Below are 14,943 nucleotides of genomic sequence, written 5' to 3' on the forward strand. Positions count from 1 at the left end.
TTTTGCCTTGCAGCATCAACCTTTTTTGTCATTAATGTCTCTTGCCTTACGCTTCATAAATGACCTTTACATTTTTCTTGACCATCTCCATCATTCCCCACATCTACTTAATTAAAACACCTTTCAGCGTCTCCACTTTTTTTCAGATCTAATGATTGGTCACCAACCTGAAAGGTTAATGCTGTTTCTTTGTCTGTAGATGCTGACATACATGCTGAATATTTCAGCATTTTCCATTTTTCTTTCAGACTTGTCAAATCTGAACCTTATTTTCACTTCACCACTTCTTTGTGGTTCTAACTCTTCAGATAAAAGAGTGCAGTGTTGCAGAAATGTCTAGCTTGTGCCATTGTGCACAATGAGTACTTTGAGTTTCTTATGACTTTTTTTCCCTTCAATGGCAGGTCACACCCCTTTGAGAGCTGCAGGCTCGTGTATTTTACAAGCCTCTGCATACCCAACCAAATGAGTTATAGGTGAGCTGTCTGACAGCGGTTTTATGTGGTGAGACTGAGAAGTTTGCAATTTATTGATAGACTGTTGTATTCTCTATAGTAGTAGTTACGGTATTTTACTATTGTTGGCATTGTTAGCATATTATGCCACCTACAGGTTACCTTGCCATTTAAAACCAAACCTTAAAAGTATGTTCTATGTGATGAAGACAATTCACAGATGAAGAGGCATGCAGTACAACAAATTTCGTCCATCTTGTATGTTAACTCACTTGGGGCATTGTTTCCATATTGAATAATTCTAATTTGTTTATATTTGTAAATGTTTTTCACATTGTATAGGTATCAAAGTATATTCAATTTAGTTTTCACAAATTTTCCACTTAATTTTCATAAATACCACTGTATTTGTTGTTTTCTTTTCTGACAAATGATAGCAGTTTATTTTGTGTTCATAATTGCCTTGCAGGATTGTTTGAACGTTGAGGTGACCTTTTCTCTTACCAGTTTGTCATTAAAGGACACTACGAATTCACTTTCAATTACTGGTTACTTTTGTGCCACAATTTTCTTTTAATAGTGTGAATTGATTTACAGTATTTCAACAGAGGAGACATGCATTGTAATAAGGTTTACAGTGAAAGAAGTACATAGTGTGCAAAACTAAATAGCATTTGTACTGATTAGCAAAGATGGCTCTAATTGTGCCTTGCAGTGAACTTTAATAAAACTGTCAATTTACTGACTTATTTTACTTATTGGATAAGCCAGTGTCAAAACTACATAGTTAAATTTGCCTAGTGTTTAATTGTTCTGTAAATAGTATAAATAAGTGTATAATTTTATTTCCTTTCATTTTGATTTCTTTGAAGGATTACATCAGGGCTCTCCAATTTATCTCAATGACGACATTGATATCTGTTTCCACTTTACAGAAACTTTATTGGTCGCTTGTTACCAGTTAATGACCCTTTTGGGATATTAGCTGATCTTAGCCATAGTCCCTGGGTCATACTCATTCAGAAGGTATTCAGTGTCCTAGAAATATGGTGATGGGGCATTGTTGGGACCTTTTCTTTTGTGTAGTAGTAGAAGGGAGGTTAAGTTTCAACCTGATTTTGTTTGGGGCATGGTTTTGGTCAAATTGCAATCAGACTGTCTGGCGTTTCCAGTATTCCATTTTGTCATTCAGCACTATTTTAGATTCTCATCTGTCCCATGGATGCTCCGTGTGTTTATAAGAGGAAGCGTTCTTGAAATGAGAATGTGTTGTTCTCATTAGTTGGCTACCCAAGCAAATAGAAATGGGCTGAGATGGTGATGTAGTAGTAATGTCACTTTATTAGTAAACTGCATGCCCAGTCTCATGCTTTGGGGGCATGGTTCAAATCTCACCACGGCAACTGGTGAAAATTACGTACAATTAATAAATCTAGCATGTGAAGCCGTATCTGTAATTTTGACCTTGACAACCATCATTGATTGTCATAAAAGCCCATCCATTTCACTGATGTCTTTTGGGGACATTCTCATCTGTCTGGCTTTTGTGTGACTCCAAATCCTCTTAACTCTCATCTGATGTGGACCTGCAAGCTAGTTGCTCACTGGCATCAGGAATGGACATCAAATGCTGGCTTTGTCAGTAACAGTCAACCATGAGCAAATTTTTTTTAAAAAGTTGGCTCTTGTGTAATGTAATAGTTTCCTACTTTGACTAGGCTTTTGGGAAAAGGCTAAAAATAACCATTATATTCATGGGTGGGGTCGGAGGGGTAGTATGCTTTAATGGAGGAATTGGATGATTGATAGCTGCAGGATGCTAAAATAAAATCAGACAACAAGTGGTTATATTTTCTATTCCCAATTACCTGTTGGTAATGCAAATCTGACCACTAACCTTTAATAGAAGCTATTTTACTGTTTTTCCGATTAAGAGAACTATCCTGCTTGCTTCTCACTTCAGAGCGAAAGAAGGTAGTCCAGTCATGAAACCCCGATTTTACATTCATCTAAATAACTGTACGTTTTAAAATTTTAAATTATTTTAATTTTGCCATTCATTGCCTTCAAATTTGTTGCATTTGTTCAAGGTCCATAATTACACATTGATGTAAAGAATGTTGAAATTTTTCATTTAGAGAGTTTCGATTGTACCTGGATCCACAATTTCATTGTGCTGTTTGTATGGTTCTGCAACCTGCTCAGAATATGTGAATACAGACAAATTTCTACTTCAAAGGATTGCAGTAATAGAAGTGTGTTATGGCCTGATTTGAAAGACCAGCTGATATAGATAGGCGTTTTCGCGAGTTGGGAAAGCAGACACCAAATACTTTACATTGAGCAGGAAGCAAAGTACAGTACAAGGGCATTGTGCTATCAGTATGTACTCGTGCGCTCCCTAACCCACAAGTTCAAAAGCAAAAAATTGAACATGTCATTTTATTTAAAATTTAATCTTATTAAATCTATTTTTTCAGTCTGTGGAGATCCAGCACTTCAGTTAGTTTTGTCAACCACATGAAACCAGTGATATCTTTATTCCCAGTGTACAGAATACTGAAATTGGCCTCTGAACTCATCAAGGTTATGGGTACTTCCAAAAGTACTACTGTCTGGAGAGATTCACAATGAGGAGTCTCTATAGGGCTAAGACATAAGCAAAAGAAATATTATGAAAATATTGCATTTCTTGCCTCCAGTGGTGAAACTGTTTCATTAAAAGCTAACAAACCATCATCCTTGCTTTTTACTTCTATTATGCAACAGAATAAGTCTTCTAGTAAATAGTAATATTTTCTGATTCTTTAACCTGAATGATATTTAATGATGATATTTTCTTTCCTTTTCTCCTGCTTGTCTAATGGAAAGTAAATTATGCTTAGCTACCATTGAAAAGATGTGATTTAATCTGAGTTTGGAAGACCTCAACCAGATGTTTGTCAGTTAAACACAGATTGGTCTTGCTTTTGTACTATAAATAATTTTGGGTAGCTTATCGTTACCAGAATTTGCTTGTGTTGACAGTATTTAATACGCAGGATGCCGACCATGCTGCATCATTGCTGATAGTGTTCTTGGAAAGAACGTGATATCAGAACACCTTCACTGAGAAAATACATTTTCTGTTAATTATAATGATTAATTGATTAATATTTGCAGTTATATGATTTGAGCAAGTATCCACTTTTTTTGAACTCTAGAAAGCAATCAAATTTCCTGATAAAATTCTCTTGGCATTATATTGAAATAAAGAACATTGAGAGTCTTATGTGGGAACATTACTGTTACCCAAGAGTCAGGCTAACAAAAGCAATATTTTTTGTTAGCTAGATGCTTTGCTTAAGAGTTAAAGTAACAGCAGGGTGTCTTTTACAAGTTACTCCTATTTTGTAAAACTTTTCCTTTAGCTGTGAGGTATGTCCACATTTTTGTGATGGGGGTAAAATTCAATTTGGAAGCTTAATGTGGGAATTAATGGAAAGGAGAATTGAACACAGATTAAATTATTAGCTATCCAAATTCGCTGGCAAGACAAATAAGACCGTAAGAAGTTGAAGCCAGAATAGGAGCAAAGGTTTTACCAAGGTCTCTGCAGCAGACTATCATATCGTGAGTTCTACGATAGTTGGGAATATTGGGTGAAGATGGAAGATGCTCTCATGTTTGAGTTGGTTTTCATTGCTCAGCTTTGGCTCCTGCATACATATCCACCACTGGATAAGGGTCATTGAATCGTTTGCGAGACCACTTTCAGGAAAGGAAGTCGGGAGGAGGATTTTTAAAAAAGATAACAAGTACTCGGAAAAGACTAGTAAGTTAACAGTTTTCAATATTATTGTTTGCAGGTGATTTTTGAAGCAGATGTATCTCTTGAGCAAGCTGGATATATTGCCATTGATGACATTCAGGTTTTGAGTTACCCATGTGGTAAGTGCTCATGAATTAAATTATGTTTCTTGTTTAAAGCACAGAAGTGTGAGGACTGAATTTTGATAGGTTTTTGCAAACTAGTGAAAAACTAGTTTGTATTTAAAATAAGCCTTTTGTAGGTTATATCAGTACTTAGTTGCCAAATAACCAATTTCAAACTTGATGTGAAATTGTTGTTGCTAGCCTCTCTATCCCACAATGATTTACATCCATGCGTAAATACCAAAGGGGAGCTAATTTTTTCTTCCCGAATTTGTTCACTGATTATCCCATAGTTTCAAGAGTAAACAGTGAATGAACTTTGCCAGCTTTTCTCTTTGCTTTTGAGTGAGGTACTCTTGCACAAAACTTTCTTGCAGTCTAAGTCAAGCCTTTGTTATTTATGTAGGTCAGACAGGAATGATGTCTGCTTTCAACTTCATTCCTTTGAAGAAGTGAACTTGTTCCATTGTAAGCCCTCTTGAGATTAATTTCTGGTTTATAAATTGCAAGATTAATAATTATTATGATTGATGTCAACAGCAACAATAATCAAAATACAAATATTAAAAATGTTTGCATTGAGTGCCTGTATAATTTAACTCTATTATTCTGTTATATATCAACCTAAATTTAGATAACTTATTTTCATAACTTAAGGCATCTGAGAACTTTCAACCGTATGAAGAGAAGGACATTTTGTGAAGCAGCTGAAGATGGTTGTACCTAGAACACAACTGCTGGGACTCAGATGATTAACTTCCAACTATGCCCAAATTTCTTTACGCTAGCTCTGACTCTCCAGTCAATTGGGAGTTTTACCCTGCTTCCACTTTGCGAGGATATAATGATGTCCCACTTTGTTACATGCCACCTTGCCCTCGTGCAACTTGAATGCAGCTCGTATGCTCATGTCTGCACCAAGGCTGTAATGACTAACAATGATGGAACCCAAGCTTTCTGTCAGTGAGCAGGTGTTGGCTCAACAAATGCTGCTTTATAAAGCTGTCAGTGAGTTCTTCCATCACTTTGCTGATGATTGAAGGAGACTGACAGGGCCAAAACCAGCTAAATTGGATTTGTCCTGTTTTTGTCAGGATCATATATCTGCCCTATTTGCAACATTGTCTTGTAGTAAGGTGTTGTCAATTTACTGGAAATGTTGGTTACAGGTTTAGCTCGAGCAAGTTTTTTTTAAAAAATGACTGCTGAGATACTAGCAGGACTATAACCTTAGCTGGAATAAATGCACTCTCCTATCTCTTAATCGCAGATGGAGTGGCCGAATTGACTTGAAGGTTGTGTAATGACCAAACTGGAAACAGTGCACTGATATAATCGTACCCTGATGTTCAACAAGCCATTGCAACAAACATTTAAAATTTCAATTGCACTGCCATAACAAGAGGGAGAAATATTAGGTTGAAATTGGGCAGTTTTTAAGGGGAACTTCGGACAAGGAAATTTCCCCAGCTATTCATTACTGATATTTTGAATAAGCCATAAAAAAGATGCACGTGGGAGTAGCTAAGGATAATTTCATTTTGGATTACAAAGGGTGGCTTAAATTGTCTCTCCCAAGTTCTTTGGTTTTTAGCACAGATGATTTTCTGTTTTCTGTAAAGCAATGGATATTGTTCACTTCTATAGCTGATCCACTGAATCCTTGTCTGTTCTTGTTAGAATTCTTGATTTTAAACTTTGTTGGGTTTCTTGTCTTTTCACTCACACAGGCAAAGAGAATGGGTAGGAGGATGAGAGAGATGTTTTCATGAGCTGGCTCTGGATGCCTCTGGCTACCTTGCACCTACAGATTTGCAACAAACTGCAGTTCTGCCAATCCAAGGACTGGCAGCAGGCAGTCATTTCTTAACTCAAAAGATTTTGGATGCCACTCTGTCTCAAAGTATCTCTCTCACGAATTTGAAAAACATTACTGTTTTGCACAGCTAAAAATATGCACCACTTGATGTTTCAAAGGGTCAAAACTCTACTGGTATTTCAACTACGCAGCAATCTGACTTGCATTTCATTTTCTGGTTCAACAAGAAAAATATATTACTGGCACCTATAACGTTGGAGACCTCAGGAAGACACTGCAACAGCCGTGGCACTTGCTGAAGATGAATATATTTAGGCCTTATTATTTGTACTGATGTGTTGGACTACCACTGAAGATGATGATAATAGGACCTCTTTCTCTGACGAATGCATTCATGGCCAACCATTAGTCATAACTGACAAATGTTTTATTCGGAAAACCTGCATGAACAAATTAGAAAGACTGTAATAAGCTTAAAAAAGTTAAACATTGTCAAACCAAGTATTTGCAATCTTTTCTGGTGGGAACAGGGGATGTTTATAGTAATGGATCTGGTACAGACTGATGAAGGCTGAAGTCACTTTATAAAAGGTTATCTGCAACTTTGGCATATGCACTCCGTGCCACAGTCCACATGTTGCAAGATTGGGTTTTTGTTCTTCCAGAAAAGAGTTGCATGTGATTGTGCTTGAGTTGGTTTGATGGAAAAATAAGGATAATGTTCAAGCAACTTAAAGAATACACATTAGATTTATCTTGCAGGATTGCTATTGATAATGTCATCCGTATGTTGATACAAATTCAAGTAAAACGTCACAAACTTGTCAAAATATTAATGTTTTACAGATAAATCACCTCACTTTCTGCGACTCGGAGATGTGGAAGTAAATGCAGGACAAAATGCTACATTTCAGTGCATTGCAACAGGCAGGGATACTGCGAATAACAAACTATGGCTTCAGGTGAGATCTGGCAATACAGTATTCCTGTCTCTCTCTAACTCATTGTGTCAAAAATGGAAAGAGTTGTCATGATTTCTGCATTATGCTCACTTTATCAATCAATAAATCAACTGTGGTTAGCACTGCTGCCTCGCAGCGCCAGGGACCCGGGTTCGATTCCACCCTCTGGCGACTGTCTGTGTGGATTTGCACATTGTCTCCTCCAGGTGCTCCGGTTTCCTCCCACAATCCAAAGATGTGCAGGTCAGGTGAATTGGTCATCCTGAATTGCCCACAGTATTCAGGGATATGTAAGTTAGGTACGTTAGTTAGAGGTATATATAGGATAATAAGGTAGGGGAGTGGGCCTGGGTGGGTTACTCTTTGGAGGGTCGGTGTGGACTTGTTAGGCCGAAAGATCCTATGATTCAGAACATGTTGTGATTATATTTTCACTTGGAAATTTTTTGTGGCTTAAGAGTTTCAATGTATTGTCTCCTGTTGCTGTTTCTTATTTGTATGCGAACACCAGCAGAATCTGCAATCTGGGATGTTGTTTAATAGACACAGCAAGTCACACTCGGAACATTACTCGAGAGAAACATTGTTTCACATTTTATAATGAGACTCAAATGACTGTTAGCTTCAGAAATCTAGGAGCAGAATCAATCATTGCTTTTGCAAATTACAACTGGGGGTGTGGTCATTGTCAAAGCTATCTAAAAAGCAATTGATAAAAACAATGGAACATATAATAGATGAAAATGTCACATCGATGTGCAACATGCAGACAACTGATGCACGATTCATATGAGTGATTTAAAATGTGGGAAGTGTTTTTTTTGTTTTATGTAAAGTAGTAGGGATTGCTGTGATCTTGATATTTGAGCATGTTTAGAAAACAGTCGAAAGTAAGAAAATTGGTACTAATTCAAAATACTGAGAGAGCCAGACGTGATGCAAACACGAAGAGCCGACAGGGCTCCTTGTACAACCTGTGATTCTGGATGCACATGTGAGGGAGAGGGTTCGAAGGATGTTTATCCAACTCTTGCCTGAAATAAGCAGGATGTCATGTGAGGATAGATTGAGCTTGTTTTCACTGGAGTTCCTGAGTGAGGATGACTCAGTTGAAGTGTGTAAGATACTGAATGGTCTTGACAAGGTGGATGTGGAAAGGATGTTCCCTCAGTCCAGAAAAAGGGGCAGTGTTTGAAAATTAAAGGTTGCTCTTGTATGACAGAGGTGAGCAATCTTTTCCAAGGGTCATATGAATTTAGAAATCTCTGCAACAAAAGCAGGGTTATTGAATATTTTTTAAGACAGGTGGACAGGTTTTTATTTGGAGGGAATCAAAGGTTATTGAGAATAGGTGGAAGTGAAAAATTTGGAAAGCAGACATACAGACATTACAAACATATGTTGAACAACAGAGCATACTGCTCCTATTCTGTGTGCTCATATCAAGAGTTCGACAGGATTGAGGGAAGAAATAAATCCCATGATTGCTTTCAAATGGCACTATTTTGACATGGCGCTTGATGGAGTACAATTGGTTTTATTTTTCCTGATCCCATTAGGTGAATTGGCCATGCTAAATTGCCCCATTGTGTTCAGGGATGTATGGGTGAAATACATTAGTCAGAATAGACATAGGATAATATGGTCAGGGAATGTGTCTGGGTGGGTTACTCTTCGGAGGGTCAGTATGAATTGTTGGGCTAAAGGGCCTACTTTCACACTGTGAGGATTCTATGATTCTCAGGAAAACAATATTCAACCCATAGGATCAGGAAAAATAAAACCAATTGTACTCCATCAAGCGCCATGTCAAATTAGTGCCATGGGATCAGGACCGTCAGTTGAGAAGAGAGGTTGAATATTGTTTTCCTGAGAATCATAGAATCCTCACAGTGTGAAAGTAGGCCCTTTAGCCCAACAATTCATACTGACCCTCCGAAGAGTAACCCACCCAGACACATTCCCTGACCATATTATCCTATGTCTATTCTGACTAATGCATTTCACCCATACATCCCTGAACACAATGGGGCAATTTAGCATGGCCAATTCACCTAACCTGCACATCTTTAGATTGTGGGAGGAAACTGGAGTACCCGGAGGAAACCCACGCAGACACGAGGAGAATGTGCAACTCCACACAGACAGTCGCCCGAGGCTGGAATCGAACCCGGGTCCTTGGTGCTGTGATGCAGCAGTGCTAACCAATGAACTACCTAGAGTGAAAGGCTTAGAGGTGATTTGATTGATATTAGATTAGATTAGATTAAATTACATTACAGTGTGGAAACAGGCCCTTCGGCCCAACAAGTCCACACCGACCCGCCGAAGCGTAACCCACCCATACCCCTACATTTACCCCTTACCTAACACTACGGGCAATTTAGCATGGCCAATTCACCTGACCTGCACATCTTTGGACTGTGGGAGGAAACCGGAGCACCCGGAGGAAACCCACGCAGACACGAGGAGAACATGCAAACTCCACACAGTCAGTCGCCTGAGGTGGGATTTGAACCTGGATCTCTGGCACTGTGAGGCAGCAGTGCTAACCACTGTGCCACCGTGCCACCCACAAAGGTCTCTAGATAGGCTAGAGCAGTAGAAACTGTTCACACTTGTGAAAAAAAATCAAGAACAAGAGATCGCAAGTAAAAGAAGCAAAGGCGACATGAGAAAAACCTTTGTCATCTACTTAAAGGTCTGGAAGGCCACTGCCTGAGTATGTGGTAGAGGCAGGTTCAATTGAAGCATTCAAAACGTATTTAGACTATTATTAACACTAGATAATATTCAGGGTTATGTACCAAGGTGGGAGAATGGCACCAATAAGTTGTTCATGCAGAGAACCAGTGCAGACACACGGGGCCAAATGATGGCCTCCTCTGCTGGAACAATTCTGAAATTATGTCTAATGAAAGCACTTGGTACGATGGTATTTATTAGATTACTGATTTGAAAACATGATAACCTATAAATTGTTCAGTGATAGAACTCTCAGGAAAAATGTTTGCACTTTACAGAAATGATTATGTCAGTAAATAGAAAAATTAAGCCAACTAACTTTTCATGCTTTTATTTTAATGTTGATAAATCTTGACTGTCTGAACTAATGTATATTAAATAATGTGCATTCACTCCCTACCCCACCAATGCTGAAAAGCGTGAGTGTGTACCATTGCAAGCTGCACTGCAGCAGCTCACCAACGCTCCTTTGGCACATTCCAAACATGTAATCTCCAGTACCTAGAGAACAAGAGCAGGGAATGCATGGAAACAACATAATCTGTGAACATCCCTCCAAGCCATAGACAATTCTGACTTGAAATTATATCACCATTCCTTCACTGTCTCTGGGAGCAGTCCTGGAAATCCTTCCCTGACAGAACTGTGGGTGTACCTACTCCCCAGGGACTGCAGCAGTTCAAGAAGGCAGCTTAGCACCATTTTTTTGAGATGTTTAGGGTCAATTAGGGCTGACCTACAAATGCTTATGGAACCAGTGACACCCACATCCCATGAGCAAATAATTTTTTAAAAAGTTTGAAAAGGTGCTTACTCATTCAAGGTTTGTGTAAAGCCGGTTGCCGTGGTTGTGGGTATTTTTGCTGAGCTGCGAAGTCGATTTGCAGACGTTTCGTCTCGTGTCTAGGTGACATCTTCAGTGCTTTGGAGCCTCTTGTGAAGTGCTGTCGTATTGTGTCTTCTGGGATTTATTTGGTTCCGTTCCTGCTCCTTCCGGTTGCTGGTTGTGGTTGTTCGTTGTAGTGGCCAGTATGTTGGGTCTAGGTCATTGTGCTCGATGATAGAGTCCGTGGATTAGTGCCATGCTTTAAGGAATTCTCTGGCTGTCCTTTGTTTGGCTTGTCCTATGATTGTTGTGTTGTCCCAAAAGAATTTGTGGTCCTTGTCATCTGTGTGTATGGCTACTCTGGACAGCCGGTTGTGGCATTTAATGGCTAGTTGGTGTTCATGGATTCGGATTCTTAGTTGTCTGCCTGTTGCCCTATAGAGTGTTTTGTGCAGCAAAAGCTGATTTTAATATGTCATTCTGTATTCTCAACTTCATAAATGGAGTCACTGAGCGCAAGAGCATGGAGGTTAGATTCAACTTACTTTGGATATTGGTTATACCACAACTGGGTGTATTGCATACAGTTTTGGGTGTCACACTTACAGGAGGGCTGTGAATGTATTGGATACAATACAAAAGCAGTTTGCAAGAATGGTTCCAGAGGTTAGACATGAGGAAAGATTGGAGAAGTGGGACTGTTGTCCTTGGGAAGAGGAAGCTAAGAGGAGATTTATATTTTTCCAAGATCATGATGGGATAAATAGTTTGGGAGAAATAGTTCCTGTTCTCAAATGGGTTGAAAACCAGAGGGGACATTCTTAAAGTGCTTTTCTAAAGAAACAAATCAGGTGAGAAAAAGATCTTCCTTTCACACAGCAACTAGTTATGGTATGGAGTGTCCTAACTGGTAGTGAGTGATGATGTCAAGGTGTCACTGTTGAGCTGGGATGGACAAAGTCAGAAGGCACACAAATACGAAATTATAGTCCAACAGGTTTACTTGAAATTGCAAGCTTTCAGAGCACAGCTCTGCTGTCAGGTCAGTTGACCGAAAGCTTGTGATTTTAAATAAACCTGTTGGACTATAATCTGGTGTCGTGTGATTTCTGACTTTGGAAGTGAGTAGAGGCAGGTTCAATTGAGATACTCAAAAGGGTATTAGATAATTGTATCTATTGAAATAAAGTGCAGAATTATCTGGAAAAGGCAGGACATTGGTACCGAGTTAAAATAGACAGTGAGCTGGTTCACACATAATGAGTCGAGTAGTAAATTTCTGTACTGTACCCAATTTCTCAGCATAGCAGCAGGTTCCTGATGTAACAAACTTGTATTAAGGCCTGTGATGATTTCTGATAGCTGTGCTTGAGATGCTACGCCAGGAGCAATGTTAACTTTATTGACTATTGAAAAGACTGTTGCAGATGCCTATGATGTTAAAGGTATGCCTTCTCTGGTGTATTTGATGGAATGTATTCTCGCACCACAATGTTGAGGAAATAGATTAAGATATGGTCTACAATAAGATCGGCTGTCAAAAAGTAAAATATAACTGGGAACCTAATGACTAACTTTAGGCAGTATTAAAAAAAACTGTTCTCATCTGTTTCTTAATATAAATGTCAATTCAATAATTGAATTGCAACTTGTGTGCAGTTACAGCAGCTCAAGGGTGAAAGGATTTGTCTTTTGAACCTGCCTAGTAGGGTGTAAGTATTGCCAGGAGCTGTGTATTACTATAGTGGCTGAACTGATTGTGAACTCTTGGCGAGGGATGGTATTAATTCATTGCTTGTGGTTGAATTAGCAGATGCTGTTTCAGATATCTTGATCTCCTTGTTCATTGTTTCGATTTTCAGAGTAAATTCTGACATACTAATATCCTCTGCAAATTGTGTCTTAATGGTAATGTTGCATTAAAACTTTCAGCCAATTGGTTGTGACACACTCTACAGTCTTTATCTGGCATTCACAATTCGGAATCAAAAACATTGAGGTGCCAGAGATACGGTTGGATTTATAAGAAAAACACAAACTCATTCGGTCAACAGCATCTGTGAAGACAGAAACTCTTAACCTTTTTAAGTCCAGTATGACTTTAGTTTATGGAAGAAGACTGTCAAAGTACTTTGCATATATTTGAAGATTGGATTTCTCATATTTTATGCAGTTGGACCCTATTTGGGCACTGTTGGGTAGATGACCAGTGTTATACTTTCAGAATAGCTTGGCTATTCAACCAGCTAACTCTGGTATACATCTTTTCTGTCATAAAACTAGGGGTGTTGTCAGGATCATCAACTTTGCAATGTCTTTTACTTTGTGTTTTGTTTTTGGAATGTGCTAAATTGGCTGAACACTGACATGTGACTTCAGACCAACAGACATTTAGCTGACTCTTAATTGCCCTCACTCAGTTCATCAGTAATTACGGATAAGCTTTTTAATGTTGTCCTTGCGAGCACTATTGACCTCCCATAGGTAGGGAATAAAGAAAATGGAAAATAAATCACTACAAACTGCCTAAAGTGGCACGGATCCCCTGGCAAACTCGAGAGAATACAAAAACATGAGAGCTTCACGATGTGGTGACATTTTCTGTGGAAAAACTAAAGTCCACTCATTGGAAGATGGCCTAATGGAAGCAGAAGTAATCCAACAGTCCTCTTAGAGAGGCACCTCACCTAAAATGGTGTGTTTTTAAAAAAAATTCCCCAAGCTGTCAATAACTGCATGTAATATCAATTTTAAATTTTTGGACAGATTTGGCATTTTGTATTATCTCTCATCATTCTACTTTGGCTGAAATGATTGTTCTGCAAAGTACTTAAAACCAAACTAACGCAATTTTATATTGGTCTAAATGTAGTCACTTGGACTGATTGTCAAAAGATTGGAACAAAATTTCATTTATGACCTGTATTCATTTTCTTTTAAAGTGGAAATGTCATGTAAACTTTGCAGTCATCGATACAATGATTGGATCATATTGTGAGCGGGAACCAAATGAAAAATAACTGGGTATTTTTGCACCAAATAAAAAAAAATTGGGGTGGGAAAGAAATAAAATATTATTTTCAGTTTCTTGCATGTGATGTTTATAAAATGTATTAAATAAACTTAGTAATGTGTCAACTGAATCTCCAATTATGTCCTAGGATATATTAAGATATAGTCACATTTTCACTTTTTGTACCTATCAGAGACGGAATGGGGAAGACATACCAGTAACCCAGACAAAGAATATTAATCACCGGCGGTTTGCAGCGTCTTTCAAATTGAAAGAAGTCCAACGGAATGATCAAGATTTGTACCGTTGTGTGACACAGTCTGAAAGAGGCTCTGGTGTATCGAATTTTGCCAAGCTTATTGTTCGAGGTATTGTAACTTCAACTTTAAATTATCCCATGTGATGCACATCTTTGCTTCCTTTGTGAATTATTTTCTTTTGAAAAGTGTCATGTCGCAGGTTTTGTGGGTGATGTTTCTCAATTTCAGAAACTTACCAGCCATGGTGGGTCTCGATGGCTTTGCCAGTTAAACATTGGGCAGCCAGTGGAACCCAAAGTCAAATATGTAGGACTGGCTGTCGAAAGTTGTTTTTTTTTTCAATTGGGAATTTCTCAATGTCCTTGAATGTTTGGTGTGCTGACAAGTCTTTCTTTGACTATTTGGGGAAGAAAATGATGGGTCTGGTAATATGCTGGACATGGATTGGGCACTTGCATCGAGTAAGATGAGGTGTATGTGGGCTGAACTGATGGAATCTAGGCCTGGAGAACATTTTCGATCTCAAAGACAAGTATGCTTATTCCCAGAAAAGTATCAATTCCTGTGGAACTCGATCATCCTTTTCTCTGACTGCAGTGATTAGGTCTCCATATTTTAAGGTGTAGAGAACTGAGCAGGTGAAGTTCCCTCCCATTTGTCTATCTGTATCCAACTTGGTCCAAACTGGAGGACATCTATGTCTGTATTTCCAGCACTTGCCATAGGCTTTTTGTTAGCTTCTCCTCTGACTCCCCTGACAGCCCTCACCTCTGACTTCCTACTCAGCCCATAGCACGAAGTCAGCTATTTCTTAACTTTGCTCAGCAAAACAAATTTTAAACAAAATAGGAAGAAGTACTGCAAACAGATGACATAAGAAATACGGGAAGACAAAACAGCATGTTTATCCCGCTCTGCCATTCAGTGAGACCATGTTGGTCGTGGACT

The 14,943-nt window shown here is 38.6% G+C and overlaps 1 protein-coding gene across 10 annotated transcripts in view; it reads left to right on the forward strand.

The window, feature by feature from the left end:
- ptprk (protein tyrosine phosphatase receptor type K) overlaps positions 1 to 14,943 on the forward strand; it is a 586,179-nt gene that overhangs the window by 212,748 nt on the left and 358,488 nt on the right. For all 10 annotated transcript variants that reach the window (XM_043683662.2, XM_043683679.2, XM_043683684.2 and 7 more), the window contains 3 exons: positions 4,304 to 4,385; positions 7,036 to 7,151; positions 13,929 to 14,103. In XM_043683662.2, the coding sequence (XP_043539597.1) occupies positions 4,304 to 4,385; positions 7,036 to 7,151; positions 13,929 to 14,103 (373 nt within the window). The remainder of the gene's footprint in view (positions 1 to 4,303; positions 4,386 to 7,035; positions 7,152 to 13,928; positions 14,104 to 14,943) is intronic.

This window comes from Chiloscyllium plagiosum, unplaced genomic scaffold (genome assembly GCF_037043375.1).
Source record: "Chiloscyllium plagiosum isolate Xiang-an unplaced genomic scaffold, Cpla_swu_hap1 HiC_scaffold_3, whole genome shotgun sequence".
NCBI lineage: Eukaryota > Metazoa > Chordata > Chondrichthyes > Orectolobiformes > Hemiscylliidae > Chiloscyllium > Chiloscyllium plagiosum.